Source organism: Amphiura filiformis, chromosome 14 (assembly GCF_039555335.1).
Source record: "Amphiura filiformis chromosome 14, Afil_fr2py, whole genome shotgun sequence".
Lineage (NCBI taxonomy): Eukaryota > Metazoa > Echinodermata > Ophiuroidea > Amphilepidida > Amphiuridae > Amphiura > Amphiura filiformis.
Genome location: NC_092641.1, coordinates 28,237,831 through 28,254,937, shown reverse-complemented (window position 1 = coordinate 28,254,937; position 17,107 = coordinate 28,237,831). Strand labels below are relative to the sequence as shown.

General features: G+C 36.5%; 1 protein-coding gene across 2 annotated transcripts in view; it reads right to left on the bottom strand.

Moving 5' to 3' along the window:
* Positions 1 to 2,033: 2,033 nt before the first annotated feature.
* LOC140169896 (glucose-6-phosphate exchanger SLC37A2-like) overlaps positions 2,034 to 17,107 on the bottom strand; it is a 31,579-nt gene continuing 16,505 nt past the window's right edge. For both annotated transcript variants that reach the window (XM_072193217.1, XM_072193216.1), the window contains exons 6-16: positions 16,963 to 17,039; positions 15,304 to 15,470; positions 13,370 to 13,407; positions 11,939 to 12,034; positions 10,218 to 10,311; positions 8,802 to 8,950; positions 7,635 to 7,683; positions 6,787 to 6,860; positions 5,801 to 5,986; positions 4,936 to 5,024; positions 2,034 to 2,430 (exon numbers count right to left, since the gene is read on the bottom strand). In XM_072193217.1, coding sequence (XP_072049318.1) covers positions 2,412 to 2,430; positions 4,936 to 5,024; positions 5,801 to 5,986; positions 6,787 to 6,860; positions 7,635 to 7,683; positions 8,802 to 8,950; positions 10,218 to 10,311; positions 11,939 to 12,034; positions 13,370 to 13,407; positions 15,304 to 15,470; positions 16,963 to 17,039 — 1,038 coding nt within the window. In that variant the 3' untranslated portion in view covers positions 2,034 to 2,411. The remainder of the gene's footprint in view (positions 2,431 to 4,935; positions 5,025 to 5,800; positions 5,987 to 6,786; positions 6,861 to 7,634; positions 7,684 to 8,801; positions 8,951 to 10,217; positions 10,312 to 11,938; positions 12,035 to 13,369; positions 13,408 to 15,303; positions 15,471 to 16,962; positions 17,040 to 17,107) is intronic.

Sequence of the window (17,107 nt, the reverse complement as noted above, 5' to 3'; positions counted from 1 at the left end):
AGGTCAACCGAGGTCAAAGGTCATGTAGGGGCTAAATTTAAACTTTGCCCTATTGGGTGGAATCCTTCGTATGAGGGGAGCATGAAAGAAATTACACCGAGGTCTTAGGTCATCAAACAGTATCGCTATCATGCCAGTGCTCTCACACAGCATCAGGGCTCTCACAGCTGCAGGTGCACTAGTACTAATAAAATATTAAGCGGGCTGTATCTGTCTATCTGTCTGTCCGCCTATCGTTCATTGGCTTTGACGATCGAGCCAAAATTTCGGATATGGGTAGGTGACGGAAAAGCATGTTGACTGGGTGGTTTTGAAGGGCCCCTCGAGGTCAAAGGTCATCTAGGGGCAAAATACCCCAACTGGATAGCAAAAGCAGCAGCAAGTGGATACAAAGATGTGTAATGGGCAACTATGGACAAGTTTCATTCAGCTTTTGGCTATCTGCCCAATTTGAAATGCACTGTAATGTCTACCCAGAATGCATTGCTGCAAAGCTACAGGTGCACTAGTTTTAGAAACAAAGGGAGCCAATATGAAAAATAAGAAAAATATTTTAAAATCTCCAAAAATCGGTGAGGGCAGGGACGACACATGTTATTTATTTTACTTGGCATAATAGACAGTGGAAAAACATGTGACCCAAGTCTAAATTTACTATCAATCTACTTACACTTACTGATTAAAATATAAAACTTTATCTGAATTGACAAGAAAATATGGCATTTTTCAAATGCATTCATTTACACAACAACATCAATATTACAGATGTTGAGGGATATAATTATATCCTTATATTTACTTGGTAAAAAAGGTTTCAAAGATTTGCTTAAAATAAAATTCTAGGAATAAAACCAATTGCCTATTGCCTAAATACCATTGATTTTCACATCACAAGCAGGCCTAATTTCAAAATACAATGACATAGAGCAGGGGTTCCTAAACTAAGGCCTGGGAAAAAAACAATATTTAGGCCAAAAAACCCACTCTGATTCTTCAAAATCCGAAAAAAATCTGTGATTTCCCACCAAAAAACAAGAAATGAAAAAAAAAAATAATTATTATTTCCCCGCAGATTTGGAGACTCCCTGGACCTACAACCATTGGCTAGCATCATTCGCTGTTGATTAAAAAAAAAACCAGTGCAAATCGCGTGTTTGGGTGCATTTACGCTTTTGGACATTTTTATAAAATGTTGAACAACAAAGCACTTTTTTTCTAACTTTCCTATATATTTTTTTCCACAATTTCAACTACAGTTTAAAATAAAAATGCATGTAGTACACTGTGTCTTGAGAGTAACACCATGTTGAATTTTGTAGTGGCAGTCTTGAATCGGTGCATTTACGCGGTGTCGCCAGTGTATGGACAAATCGCCCTTCTATGCATATGTATATGCCTGTGGGATTAGGTTGGTATGTGCGATTTGAATCTGCCACTACGAAATCCAACATGGCTGAAACAGTTTGAGACGAGACAGAGTGTAATGATGTTTGATTTTGAAGCAAGTTATAAAATATCCAGCCAAAAATGCTGTCTGGCCAATTGTGAACCACGTCATAAAGCCCAACTGGGATGAATATGCCATACAGGGATGGGTTCACAATAATACCATTCATTAGTGCCGCGGCTACCATTTTGACAAAAATTAATTTTACCATATTCCCGCCAAAATACAATCGATGTCCAACATGTTAAAGATCAAACATACGCTATTAAATGGATACTATCATGTTTGTGAGATGAGTTGAGGAACAAATTAGGTGGAAAGGTTGTCAAATTCGGAAACCTTGTTTAATTTCCTCGTTGCAGAACATCACCAGATTATTGAAAGCCTCTATAATTAAATATTTCAGTAAAAACTGGAGTAAAAAGTGGTCAAACAGCATAACAAACATTGCAAGCGATGAAAACGTACCAATGAATCAAAGTGTTTCTTTGCTTTATTAACCACATGAGAACTTACCTGTCAATTGGCCAAAAAGAAGTTTTCATTATCAATTGCCCAATCAGCGAATTGTTAGAATAATTTCACCACGCAAACAAATTGGGGTGAATTATTTGCAAAGCTCCATTCTGATTGGTGATTAAAGTGATTAAAGTGAAAATATCATGTAATTGACCAATCAGAGGCAATGTTAGATCGTCAGGTAGTGCTCAGGGCGTTAAATTATAGTTTGATCCACAAGTTTACTTAGTGAGGCGCGGCACACATGAACAACATATACCGAATAGGGAGCTTTGCCTTATATAACAATGTGATGTAACATAAATTCTCCTATAATACAAAAACAAATACTCTTAACATCAAGCACGTGCAAGTGTCATGCATCGCCAGTGTAGAGTGAAAGAATGGATACTTGGATGGACGATTGATTGGTTGGTTGATTCATTGACAAGGTCTCAGACAGGGTCTAGCTGATCAAAGGCTCCCTGTATGCAAAAGGGGTGAAAGAGAAAGAAAAAAAGAGTTTGGGATTATTATCAAGAAATTATTGGACACTTGCAGAACCTTCGTCTGCTGCTTTCCTAAATCTTAAGGTTAACTAACTAATTCATACCTATGTTAAAAGACTAAGATCTTTGTCAACTGTACTAATTATCTTTTTTTTAATTTTTGGTAAAAGTATAGTATACATCTCGGATTTTATACTTTGAGTGCATTATGCGCACTCAACCAATTCATTGGGGAAAATGGGAGAATTAATCTGAAAGAAATTCACTACGAGGCATGGTAGCTTGGCAGTACATGCTTCAATTCATGACGTTTGCGGGGCGAGGCAAGGCAAGCCTCTTAACAGCTACTACTTCTCTCCACCTAAGTGTATACAAAGGTATTGTGGAAGGCGTGGCAAGCCCACACATAATACCATACTGAGTAAGTCTGTCATCAATGCTTCAACATACAGATGGGCAGGCACAGACCTTTACCCTGCATTCAACTAAAATAGTAGAAAAGAAAGGTTTGAGGTTTTTCTATTCTGTTTCTCATCAATTTACAGCACTATAAAATGGGGAGGTGTATGAAGGTGGTGGGCCATTACAGATACTTTGACCAGCTAGGCTCTGTAATGATCAATCTAGGGAAGGATAGGCTGCTGCAACAGGGGGCAACACATTATATTAACATAGGATTTTACATCTGCACTATACAATGTACAAAGCATTTTCAAGTCAGGGTTATAGCCAAGTCACATTTACTTTTTGGATATAGGAATCATGCAATATTGGATCATTTCATGCAGCATTTTATGTCTTAACTGGAAAACCGGTTATTACAGCCTGCTATGTCAAAGGCTCGCTATGTCGAATATGAAATAAGGTTCACTACGTTGAATCTAACCTTAACTCTAAACCTAACCCTAACCACCACCCTAACCTCACCTAACCAATTTTCATATTCAACATAGCGAACAATATATATACCAACAATTATTTCATATTTGACATAGTAAATCTTATTTTCGATTTAGCAAACCTTAGACAAGAGACATGATAGTGAATCTTGACAGAGCTGATTGGTAAGAGAACGTTGGCCATCAGCCCTTTGCTCAGATTCAACATCTTGCTACCAAAACAAGGTTCTCCGTTCATACGCATGTGATACAGTGCATTTCTTTTGGTTTTTTATTGCACACATTTACGAGACGCACTTTAGAATGACTTTTTGAAACATAAATGCTTGTGAAAGCATAATAGTCATAGCACAAATGAAAGAACACTTATTATGGAGAACCTTGTTTTGAGATGATCCGTGGAGTGCAAGGCCGCAGAGTGCAAGGAGTCCATTATTGTCAATCAACATAGCTTCATATCTACACCAACATCATCAAGCGGTGCAAAAACAGACAACATCAATGGCTAATTCCATGGTATAAAAGCAACTTTTCTTATAACACAAATCATAAGCAACAACAAATGATTATAGAATCGCAAAATTCTGGACTAATTTGGAAATTCAACATAATCCTGCGAAATTTTCCAACATAACCACAAAAGAATACAACTGATGACTGTCATATGCAGTTACTTACAGATATTATGAATAAGAACAACCTTAAATTTCATTGGGGAAGAAAAATACTCTTTTTATACCAAATTTGACATTAAATTTCAATGTGATATTATTTAGTGGTGTGCTCCCCTAAAGAAATACCCATAGGGTCACGAGCTGTGTATAGGTAAAGCTACAATTTTTGCCAGACCCAGAGCTTGTTAAACAATGATATAATGGGATACTTGCTAGGTATAATCCCTTCGTAGATATGATAGATGTAAAAACAAAAATATCTCATTTAGTTTGAAGGTGCATGTATTCCATATTTATAATATGAACAAAGCACAGCTAACCCCTTGCATACAGGGAGGGAAAGGAGGGAGGAAGGGAGGGAGGAAAGAAAGGACAGGAATGAAGGCTGGATAGATACATGGATGGATTGATGGAATGATTATTATTCTGTCATTTGTGCACAGTGCTGGCAGGGCTTAAACTGTCACTCAAACCCAGTCAAGTCAATTTTCATTCGAGTTAAACTTTGCTCCAACTCCGCTGAACGGACTGTAAACTGACTGTGTTTTTTGTCATGCTCACACAACAATATTCACATCTACTATCTCAGAAAAAATATGTTCAAACACTTCCCTAATGCACATGTCGTCATTGGTTAAGAAAAACCTTTGTACTTGTGGCTCTTTGTGGTTTTCAAGCATAATTTTTGGCAAACTTGAAAACATGTTTTTCTTAAAATGCCATTTTTGGACAGTGACGGGTCTGGTATTAAGCCCTTGATATGGTGATGACGACCATATAATTCAAACATTGGATGGGGTAGAAGGGGGACCATTTTTAATTATCATTTCAACGTGCTTGAACACTATTTTTCTGAGATTGTAGCTGCCAATGAACATGTCCCTTTCATCAATTTGATCTTATCTTACCTTTCAGAATCTTGACTCTGTATAAGCATTGCATCCCGTGGTCTCCGGCATTTTTTGAGAAAATCTTTGTATACCTGACGTGAGATTAACTGTAAAATAATCAGAAATTGTGACGGTTAGTATTTACTTTTTGTGACACAACAGGATTTACAGTGGCAGGGGGAAGGGGGTGGGAGCCCCACCAGTATACTACCCAAATGAGTGCTTCAATGACAGATTGGTATTTTAACCCCATGGCCACCCCCTGATGTGAGGAATACATGGTAACGGCCCCAGTAGAAACAGATTGGTGGTTAATAGTTCTGAATATGCGGTAACTTTCGCAGTAAGGTACTTAGAAACAGTTCGGGTCACAATTTGTTGGGTGACACTAGAAGTTATGTGCCAAATTTGTTGATTTTGTCCTCCCTGAAATTCACTTTGCCCCCCCCCCAAAAAAAAATTTCTTGGCACCGCCACTGGAATCATTTTGAAACCAATACTCAAACTGTATTATGGCTTTAAAGTTTGTTTGGCTTATAGAAAAAATAAGAAATTGATATAGATTAGCGTGCACGCTGTTGGGCGCAGTGCTTACACTAGGTGTGCTATGCGTAATGCCTGACTAGCGCACGCTTATGTGAATTTACGCGAGCATGAGTTGGGACTTTATTGATGCGCACAGTAACAAAAGCCGAATAATTTCCGCCTTACATAAACCGAACAAACTTTACCTATATCTTTCATAACTGGAGTGAGTATTTTAAATAGAAGTTACCCAATTGTCAATTCTATTCAAAACTCATACTCCCTCTGTGATAGAGTTTAGCTAAATCTTCCACAGGGGTAGTGTGGATTTTAAATGGAATAGCCCAATAATACTTACTAGTGCACCAACAAGTTCCGATGCCACAAGGAACATAAACACATTATTCCAACCAGTCCTTCCTTTAGGATCTATAAGTCCTGTTATTAATGGTCCAATAGCCGCTCCTATGGTCCCTGTGCCATCAATGATGGCTGTTACTGTTGCTAATGCCCTGGCGTTGCCTTGTAGTGATGGATGTGTACCCTGTGTAAGAGACAAACATGTAAACAGCATGATATTTTGGGATTTAAAAAAAATCCCTGTTTAAAGGGATATTTCATGATTTTAGTATTCACTCTTTATGGGGTATGGTTCAATTTAATATATCCACACAAAAAAAAACTTATTTCCAACAATTTAGATATTGAATTTGCGAGTTACACATATTAACATGTATAACAGTGCCCCAAAGACAATTCGTAAAAAACACTAGTACAACATTTTAAAACGTTGTCAAAATGTTATTGTAAAATATTTAAGGCAAACTTTTTAGAAAAACTATTCAACAACAATATGTTAGAATGTTTGACACCAAGTTTTCAAAAATGATTAGAAATATTATTAAAATTAATTATACTTTTTACATAACCAAACATTTTAAACATATTTTGGCAACTTTTTCTAACATTTGCAAATTTATGTTTTTTCAAAAACATTTTGTGTTTACTGGGAAATTGCTCTAAAGCTGAAACAAACCTGCCCTGCAGGAAATCAACTTGTTTCTGTTTTATTATGCAGGGTTGCCAAAAGATTTCAGCCCGAATCGCGGGTCAAATAATCAAAAAGTCGCCCAATTTTTCTCTTTACCATTGGTTTCTATGGGACAGGAAACTATCGGAAGTCGCGGGAGCTAAAGTTGAAAAGTCGCCCAATTTTTTTTTAACCGTTGGTTTCTATGGGACAGGAAATTGTCAAAAGTCGCGGGAAAAATCTTCAAAAGCCGCCCAATTGGGCTACCAAATCGTGGGTTTGGCAACCCTGTTATTATGTATCATATGACTTACCAAGTCAGCTGATACAGCGGTAGTAATGAGTGCATACGGTCCATTCACAAAGAAACCACTAATCATCATTAATGCTGTAATAACAATACAAAGAAAATACAACATGAAAATATTTATCTCACTGACACATGCATTTCTACAGTTACTTTAAGGGGGTACTACACCCCTGTGGTAAATTTGTGACTATTTTTGCATTTTTCTCAAAAAATAATAACACACTGGTAACAAAAGTTATGTATATTATTGGGGCAAGGAAACCAATTACTACACTGAAATTTCAGTGACTCAACACAAGCAGTTCAGTATATATGATGGGAAATGAGGTACATACTAGCGGTACCTTATTTCTTATCATAAATAACAAACCGCTTGTCTTGGGTCACTGAAATTCCAGTGTAGTAATTGGATTCCTTGCCCCTATCATGTACATAACTTTTGTTACCACTGTGTTATTAGTTTTTGAGAAAAATGCAAAAGTAGACACAAATTTATAATCTAATTTCAGGAACCTGATAGCCACCATGTTAAATTGATATTTTACTGAAAGATTTTTTTGAAGTAATTTAAATGGTACCCAGTAAAGGCTACTCTTAGCTGTGACTTCGTGAAGCAGTGTATGCCAGTACGAATTGAAAATACACTGTTTTCTAAAAATCAGACCTCTTCCCATGTTCCTTTGCTGTCTTATCCGCATAATTTGTTTATCTCATTGTACTATAGCTGCATTTAATTGCGACTTGAGATCCATGCAGTGGATATAAGTTGCATGCTATGAAGTCCCTGTAATTGTTTATTTAAGTTTGATTAAGCATTGGCTTTGTTAGACTACAACAAAAATGTGTACTTACAAATGCTAATTTCCAAACTTAAGTACCCATATGCATTGTATAAATAAACCTGTAATGAAAGAGACAAAAATGTAAAAAGTTATGATATACTACAGCAAGTGACCTACGACAAATAAAACCCCACTGTAATAATTATTTTCTCCAACTAACAAACTAACACATATATACATGCATGCACACACACTTGTATTATATTGCTGATGATTTAACTAGAGCGATAACCGCACCATAGCTGAACCATGTGGCTTCGGCAGTATATTGTGGTAAATGAATCTTAAAATGTTTTTAAAATGTTTAGAATGTCATAAGGATCATTGCATATAAATTTCAGCTCAATTGGAGCATTTTGAAAACCTTGACCTTTGACCCCTTTATGAAAACTTTAATGACCTTAAATTAATTTTTAAATGTTTTAAACATGTTTAGAATGTCATAAGGATCATTGCATTTAAATTTAAGCTCAATCGGAGCATTTTCAGTTAAAATGACCTTTTTTGACCTCTGGATGACCTCCGACGTTTGGAAATATTTTTATTATATTTGTTATATTTTCCTCTTTCATATGACACCACTCATGGGGTCATACCTTCGTGGCATTTAGAGATATGTCCATTTCAGACCAAATGGTTAGTCAGTTAGTAAGCTAGTAAGCTAGTAAGTAACATTCACTCATATAGGCTGATACCATTTCATGGTTCAGCAAAAAATGATGAAATGTTAAAAGTCCTGTATGTCTGTGTGTTGTCATGCCAAGTCCTAAAAAATCAGTAAGAGCAAAGAAGTTCTTACAAGGAGGGTGTTAGCTATAAACTGTAGTAGGGGTAGTAGGGTATAGGACATTGCATTTATTAACCTATGGATAGTGAATTGCATCAGAACAATATTTTCATTGAAACATTTAAAGGTAATGTACAAGTGCTTAATGCTCTGCATGCTAGCCTTAGCCTTCAACATAGAATCTCCCAATTTTGAAATATTTCCTCATAATCTCGAGAGCCATCTTTTGAGCCTCTGAACCAACACTGGGCTTGTTTGTACTCATTTGTCATGCTGATACCAAATATCATTACATGGTCACAAAAATGTACAATTCCAAATTTTTTTTTTTTTAAATTGAAACTTGTCGTCTGCCACCGACACCCACATGGATAGAGTTAAATAACTTACCAGTGGAGCAGCTATAATCAACATTAAGAAAGATATGGTGCCACTAGCCCCTGAGACATCAGCTAGAAAACCAGCTGCAATTCCACCTGCAATGCCTCCTACATCAAATAATGTGGAAAGATACGCTGCTTGCTGGTCTGTGATTTTATCTGCAATTAAAAATGGGTTAACAAAATAAATAACATTTTCTTTCATAGTGAAGAGTTGGTTGACAGACTTCAATATTATCCCATCAATAGAGAAATCAATGACAAAATTAAGGACAAGATCAAATTTCAAACTTTCTCCTTGTTGTTGTTCGACGTAAAAGCCACAGACCATCTATATTGCTCAATAAAGATGAACCGCCAAACCCATCACACACCTGTCTGTCTTGTATCATCGTCAAGTCTCCCTGTCAGTCCGAAACACCCGTCAATCCGAACCCCTGTTAGTCTGAAAAACCTGTTCGGGTAAGAATAACAGGTTTTCGGACAGACAGGGGTTCAGATTGACGATGTTTTAGACTGACGGGGAGACTCCGTATAAGCTAGTGTAAAAGTCGTTATTAAAGAGTATTTATTTTTACATTTTAGGGTTTGGGGATTTGTGCGAGTTTCTTATTTCGCAGAATTTATGTCAAGTATAATGCAACTTTATATAAAAAATATAATTGTGTATGTTATTTTCATGCCCGCAGACACACAAATTTGCAAAAAGCAAAACCACACGGAATTAACTACTTTCAGCAGAGAAGATATCCTACCCTTCCCAGAATCCTTTGCAACATGAAACATCATCTCATTACATCAAATGTAACTCCTATAATTTTGTACAGGTTGCCTTTGTTTTCATTTTGAGAATAGACTGGCTAAAAAAGGTTCGATAGTCAGGTAAAAACATATTTTGCAAGATCTGGACGTGCTCTGTTCATTCAGGTACTTTCTGTCACTATGCAACCCATGTTGCACTAGATATAACAAATCAGTACAATTGAAATGGAAGAAATGCATTGTGGGAAGTGTGAGATACCTTCTCATCATTTTTACATTACTTATGCTGTTTCTTTACATGCATATATACCGTATTTCGTCAAATAAACGCCCCCGGGGGCATTACATTTTCCCACGAGGGGCGTTTATTCAAGGTCAATTTTAGAACGATAATTCCTGTTAAAATCATTAGGTAAACTTAAAATTCACGCTAAAATGACGAACTATGAACTAGAAACCCTGACTTCTGCTTCACTTCCGGGTTTCCAATCGCCAAAATGTGACGCTATTATCGACCATGTGAGCAACTTGGTAAGCTTACTACATAAGATAGCATGGAAATATCGGCATTTTGAAACATCTTGGTTGAAAAAAAGTGGTGGGGCGTTTATTTGAGGGGGGGGACTATTTGACTAAATACGGTATATTGCATTTTCTAACTTACCTGTTGTATTGTCTATATAATATGGCAACCAAAATAGGAATGTATAACTGACTAACTTTGCGAAGAAAAGACATAATGAAAACTCTACCACACCCTGCAAAAAGAATGAAAATTGAAAATGCATATTACATACTGGGCTATACTCTTTTGATTATTTGCATATGTGACCGTACAACTCGAATGAGCCGTAAATTCCCTAATTGTATTCTGAGATACAGTGTAAAATGTGCATGCAGGTCGTATTCATCAGCATCTCTAGCTGGCGCGACATCTATCTCATTTTGATAGTCAAACACCAATCAATAATCCTATTATTGAAGAGGATAATAAGCTTCTACCTTAGATGGCAATATAATTTTAATAGCTCTGATCTTTGTTTGCTTTGGCTAAATCCTGTTCAAGTGGTGGGTTACCAGGCATTGTATTTTGTAAGGTATGTATAACCAACAATTAACAATGAGAGAACTTTCTTGAACCTCGTTGACTAGGGGATGATTTGATATGACCGCCAATTATGACTGTTTGATATTTATTGCCAGCAATGTGGAAAAAGAGACACACGTAGAAACGAAAAAAGCTACCATTTTGTTGAAGGAGCAAAGTTCAACAAACCATAACCCGCTTACTGGATATCGCTTTGAAATCAAATAATACACCATTTTAAAGCTTATAATGTATATTTTCTTAATACGAAATAAAACAATTTTGACCGGGGGAGGAATTTACGGCTCATTCGCCGTGACAGGTCACATATATAATGTTTATCCTGCAATGAAGAAGTCAGGAATAACGTTTTGTAATTTATTAGAAGTGTAAAGTTGTGTACTGTTATTTGTAGTCATTTCTGTATTGGGCCATTCCAGAAATTTTCCACATAACATAGGAAGTAAAATATCCCTTTTATCCGCCCAAACGCCACGCTTATAACTGATTTGGTTACAACATTTTTACATGTTCATAGTATAACTATGACTAACAATAACACTGAGCTAATTCTGGCTATATCTCAGTTTTGTATTTGCAGACATTGGCCTAAGTGGACTAAATCGGATCACATATTACATATAATATATTCCTGTTACAATAGGAGATGCTTGGTCATCCTCAAGTTTTTGCGCACCAAGAAATTCTGCACATGCAAAGCAGCAAAATTCTGAAACCATGCTTAGCATCCGTACGTTAGCAGACAGCACAGTGATAGGCAGGATCAAGTAAAGTGTTGTTCTTTCAATACATCCAGGTTATTACTAATCATATTCATACTTTTATCTTGTTTAAATTAAATTCTTGAACAATTTTGGACACATCATCTCTCCATGTCTGGTTAATTTACATGTATCCTAACCCTAACCGCCTAGGGGCTTTTCGGCGACGGGAAGGGAAGGGAAAGAAGGAAGGAATAAAGAGAGAAAAGAAGGAAAGAAGTTGTTTGCTCTGGGTGGGATTCGAACCCGAGACCCCTTGCATGCCAAGCACACGGTCGGCGACACCTTGCCACGGGTCTTGGGCTTCGCTGGCCAGCGAAAACCGTGCCTATATATCACTTAGGGCGATTGCGCATCACACCACGTGGGATGCATGCACGAACAGCGCATATATCAAGTAGTATTTTGTAGTATACGGCGGTTAGGGTTAATGAGCCATTGCAGCAATAAACTACCATCATTTAGCCAAAACAGATTCAATCAGCATTTTGTTAACAATTCAATTAATGTACTTACCGGAATCCATAGAGCCTTCCATATTGATATGGCAGGTTGCTTTGATGGGTCTATATCGTATTCACTTGCTTTACCATTCCTAAATTCACCTGGTTTCTGAAACAGCATTGGAAAGGTATCTTGTAATAAAGCGGGTTTTTTTAGTCAAAATAATTCTACTTTTTCCCCACAATAGCTGATTTTACATGCATACAACAATTTCTGTTAAACTCAAATTGGATTGATTTATTGGTTGAGCAATGAGATTTAATATATATGTCTCGTCCAATATTTTTAAACTCATAGCGAGACCAATAAATATTGGGTGTAAAGCATCCAATTTTGTCATTATTAGGTGTTGGATCTAATATTTTCACACACTTGGATTCATCAAAACATAATAATTTTACATGCATACATTACAACAAGTTTTAACAATTTCAAAATGGAAAATCTGGCTTGGTTTAATAAACCAAGCCATAAAACAGATTGTTTTTTTGCCTTAGGGTTGTGTGCTGCTTGAAAAGTAGGGTAGGTTCTGAACATTCCAAACACTGCGTTCCAAACACTGCATTGTACGGCGACTACCATAACACCCTTGTGTCATCACTGATTAGACAACATCGCTTATGTTTTGCTGGTCACTGCATTCACACAACAGACCAGCCTGTCTCCCGACTTCAATACCCTGATGCCATCAAGACTGATATTGTCCTACAACCATCAGAGATTCAACAACTGATGCAGGCCCGTATGCAGGGGGGGTGCGGGGGGTGCGTCGCATCCCCCCTAAATTTGCCAAAGTGTACAAAAAGTCCCAAAATTTCAGAATTTGTGAGCGTAGCGAGCAAAAAAATCAGGTTTTTTACTGGTTTTTTGTCAAAAAATCCAAATTTTGGAAAGAAAGTCCACTTTTCACAAAATCGTCCCCTCCCCTTGGGAAAAAGGTCCACTTTTTCAAAATCAGCACCCCCCCCAAACAAAATCCTGCGTACGGGCCTGAACTGATGAAAGACAGAAGACTCTGGTTCGCATGTCTGATGCTTCCTCCATTCCGTCCACCGACGATTGATGATGATGACGAGGGAAGGTCAGTCGCAAAAATAGACTATTTTAGTGATTTTGTTTTTAACTTGACTGCCCCTGGTTGTGACAGATGAGGTGGGCAGAGCCCTCAATAGTTTTATGATCGGGAGTCAGGGTTCGAATTTGGCTGTATCGCATAGCAGTTTGCTCCACATTTTGAAGTAACTGCTACCCAATTTTGCATTTGTATAGCACTTTTCATAGTGCTTTATACATAGAAGTATCCTGATTATGATGAATTAGCCAAAAACTGCTACACAAAATTTTTTAATGAATTCGAACCCTGTCGGGAGTCCTGAGCTACTGAGAAATCCTAACAATCAATTATTTTAGCATGCCCTTATGAAGACAATAGATTTTACTTACTACATGTTCTGGCGGAGTACACCCGACATCTGTTGGATCTATGATAGACAAACACACACAAAAAAACAAAAGAATTGTGTAAAACTATCTAGCAAAAGTGTCTGGCAAAAGACAGTCAATTCAAAACCATAATTATAATCAGTGTTGTACAAATCAGTGTTGTAAAACAAGAGTATATTGAAATATTATTCAAATGCATGATGTTTTGTGTTTTTAATATTGAACTATTTTTGTATTTTTCTCAAAAACTAATAACACACTGGTAACAAAAGTTATGTATATTATTGGGGCAAGGAATCCAGTTACTACACTGAAATTTAAGTGACTCAAGACAAGCGGTTCAGTAAATATGATAGGAAATGAGGTACATCCTAGCGGTACCTCATTTCTTATCATAAATAACGAACCGCTTGTCTTGGGTCACTGAAATTTCAGTGTAGTAACTGGATTCCTTGCCCCTATAATATACATAACTTTTACCAGTGTGTTATTAGTTTTGAGAAAAGTGCAAAAATAGTCACAAATTTATCGAAGGGTGTAGTACCCCCTTAATGATTTCAAAATGCATTGAATTTGAATGCATTTTGAAATCATTAATAGAGTATGACATGTTTACTTCAGTAGCTGATTTCAGTCCAAAAGCACAGAAATAAATGAAGCACAAAATATTCCACTTTTACAGGGAAGAAAACTACCCTTGGACAGTGAAAGCAAAGTCATCAAAATAATCACAATTTACAGTCATGAGAAGCCAACAGCTGAGTTTGATTCATAAAATACAAATGAATGACAGCTTTTGGAAATTGCACTATGTGGGTGTACGTGTACAACCATTAAGAAACCAACTGTCTCGTTCACAGGTCTCCTATACAGAAATTCAACTGGCTATACTATACTATGTGACATGTGGCAAATAGCCAGTGGCTATTTTCAACCATAACTGAAATGTATCAATTGCAAACATATAAAATCCTCTCCAGCGATCATAGGCAAAGATAGTGATGTATCCTAATTGGAAGATTATGGCTTTCAGCACATAATAAATACTAGTCTTTGAATCTCTATTTGTATACCGTTAAATGCATGATTATTTTTTTTTTTTTTTTGCCTATTTTGAACCATTTCACTTGTTTTGAAATTTGTGATTCTTATATTTAGCCTATACACAAAGGGATGACTTTGTAATTGAACTTTCCTTCATACATTTGTACATGTGCAAACTCCTTGTGTGTTTTATCTATATAGGGTAAGTGCAATAACTGCCCTGTGAACATTTGGCAATTTACACACAGTATATTGTTCTCATCTACACATGGCAGCTACTGCACTTACCCACTAGCACTGAGCAGTCAATGTCCGAATTTGTGTATATTTAGCCTATACACAAAGGGATGACTTTGTAATTGAACTTTCCTTCATACATTTGTACATGTGTGAACTCCTTGTGTGCTTTATCTATATATATAGGGTAAGTGCAATAACTGCCCTGTGAACATTTGGCAATTTAAACACAGTATATTGTACTCATCTACACATGGCAGCTATTGCACTTGCCCACTTCTGGCACTGAGCAGTCGATATCCGAATTAGTACATCCCATTGAAACTTGTGAGCAATCCCCAATGGCGCATGGTAATATGCATGATGGGATATCTAGGAGAAATGCCTATTCACTATAGTCAAATGCAGCAAACCTTTGACGAGCGCGACTACCGTGATGTTGCAAATTCGGCGCTAACAACGTGTACGGCGCACAGTTCATTCATAAATTTCCACTCAGCAACAACATATCGCCTTAGCAGCCAATCAGAGACAAGTGCGTGCAACGCAGTAAATACGCGATGTATCTTTACAATACGCGCTCGTCAAAGGTTTACTGCATTTTAGTATAATGCATGGATTAAAACAGTTATTAAATATAATAAGTCACTTACATGATATCAAAAATATAAATATGATAATGCCCATGCCTCCAATGATAAACCCTGGTACGAGGAACGACCAACCCCAAGCGGTGTCCACAAAATATCCTGCTACAATGGATCCTAAGATGTTACCAACACTGGTGTGACTGTTCCATATACCCATAATAAGCCCACGTCTGAAATTATAAAAGACACCAAAAATGCAATGCAGGAAATGAAGGCAACGGAGGGGAGCAAGAGTGATTGCTCCTCTAATAGCTCTTCTTAATTTGCATTTACAAGAGTGATTTTTAGCTCCTCATGATTCACCAACTGTTCATATTAATTTTATGGCCGCAGCTCTTCTTGAGGCGACCAAAAGAGCCTCTTAACACTCTCCTCTTTTCAAGGGAGAGAGAGTGATTTGTTGTTGGGCAGCAAAAATCTCTTAGGCCAAAAAAAAAAAGGTTTGTCTCAAAGCTCACGAGAAATTTAAAAAAAATGCGAAATGCGATTATTTTTTTTATTTTTTTTTATTCCCAACTTTTTTCATGGTATTTTGAGAAAAAAGTCTGATTTTCGCCAATTTTTTCTGGAAAAAACTAAAAAAAAAAATATTGAAATAAAAAAATTCAAGATTTCTTTTTTGTAAAATCGCATGATTTTACAAACGCTTGCCAAGCTTTGAAACAAACCTTTCTTTTTTTTTTGGCTTTATGCAACTTAGTCGCCCTTTAACATGTTTAAAACAAAACTGCCAAGAGGTTACATAGGAAGTTTTGCTTTAAGCATGTTCAGGGGCCTATAACATAATGGAGGTTTTTCCTGTCCAACAACCATAGGCAAGCTCCTCTTGTGAATCACTGTTAAATATTTTACAAATCAATGAAGTCAATGTTCAATTCAAATTACAATAACTTTTTTTTCAATGACTGACTGACTGGCAATACCAGTGATCCCAAAAAAGGAGTAAAAATATTTTTTAGGAATGACTTAAAAGTGAAGGATAAGTCTTTAAAATTATCATCGGATTTTTTTTTTGTAAGAAAGAAGAAAACGGCCTTCTTTATAAATATGAAACTCCATTCAATTATGTTTAGCTCAAAAATAGATTTCAGATGTGACCGTTTACCTGTTTAGTCCAATCACTTGCAGGGTATGTTAGCACAAGTAATACATTCTTTAACAAAAATGCACAAATCTGTTGTTTTTCCTATGATTCTTTAATTTCCAATTTGACGAATCACTGATAGTGTCTCTAAAGCCAGAATTTGTGAAATTTTCTTGTCATTACATACGGCCAAAAAATAAAGATTGTTTGCTTGTCCTCCACTGACCGACCCTAATCTGGAAAATCTGGAAACAAAGTTTGTTTTTTTCTTTCAACATTTTTGACATTCTGAAAAGGTTTATTACAGTTTCTACACACTTCTAAACTTTTAAAAAAACATGAATGAAGTGGTATACAGTAGAGAAATATCCCAAATTCTCAACTATTTGGGCGATTTATCATTAAGCTAATTAAAGGCATAGTCATGTTTTGCCTATGACCTTAAAAAAAAACCGACCGACCCAATTCTGAAAACGTTGTGGAGGACAAGCAAACAATCTTTTCTTTTTGGTTTAAGTGAAAGAAAATAACCAAAAATTAACTATCTTTACAGTCTCAAGTGAGCATTATCTACTTACTTCCCCTTGCCAAACCAATTGGCAATGATAGCGACAACAGCTGGCCATCCTGTTGCCTGGAACATGCCTCCTATTATCTACAACACAAAACAAATATCACAACTCAATGTCAATCAAAAGCACAGGATTTATCATGAATAGCTAG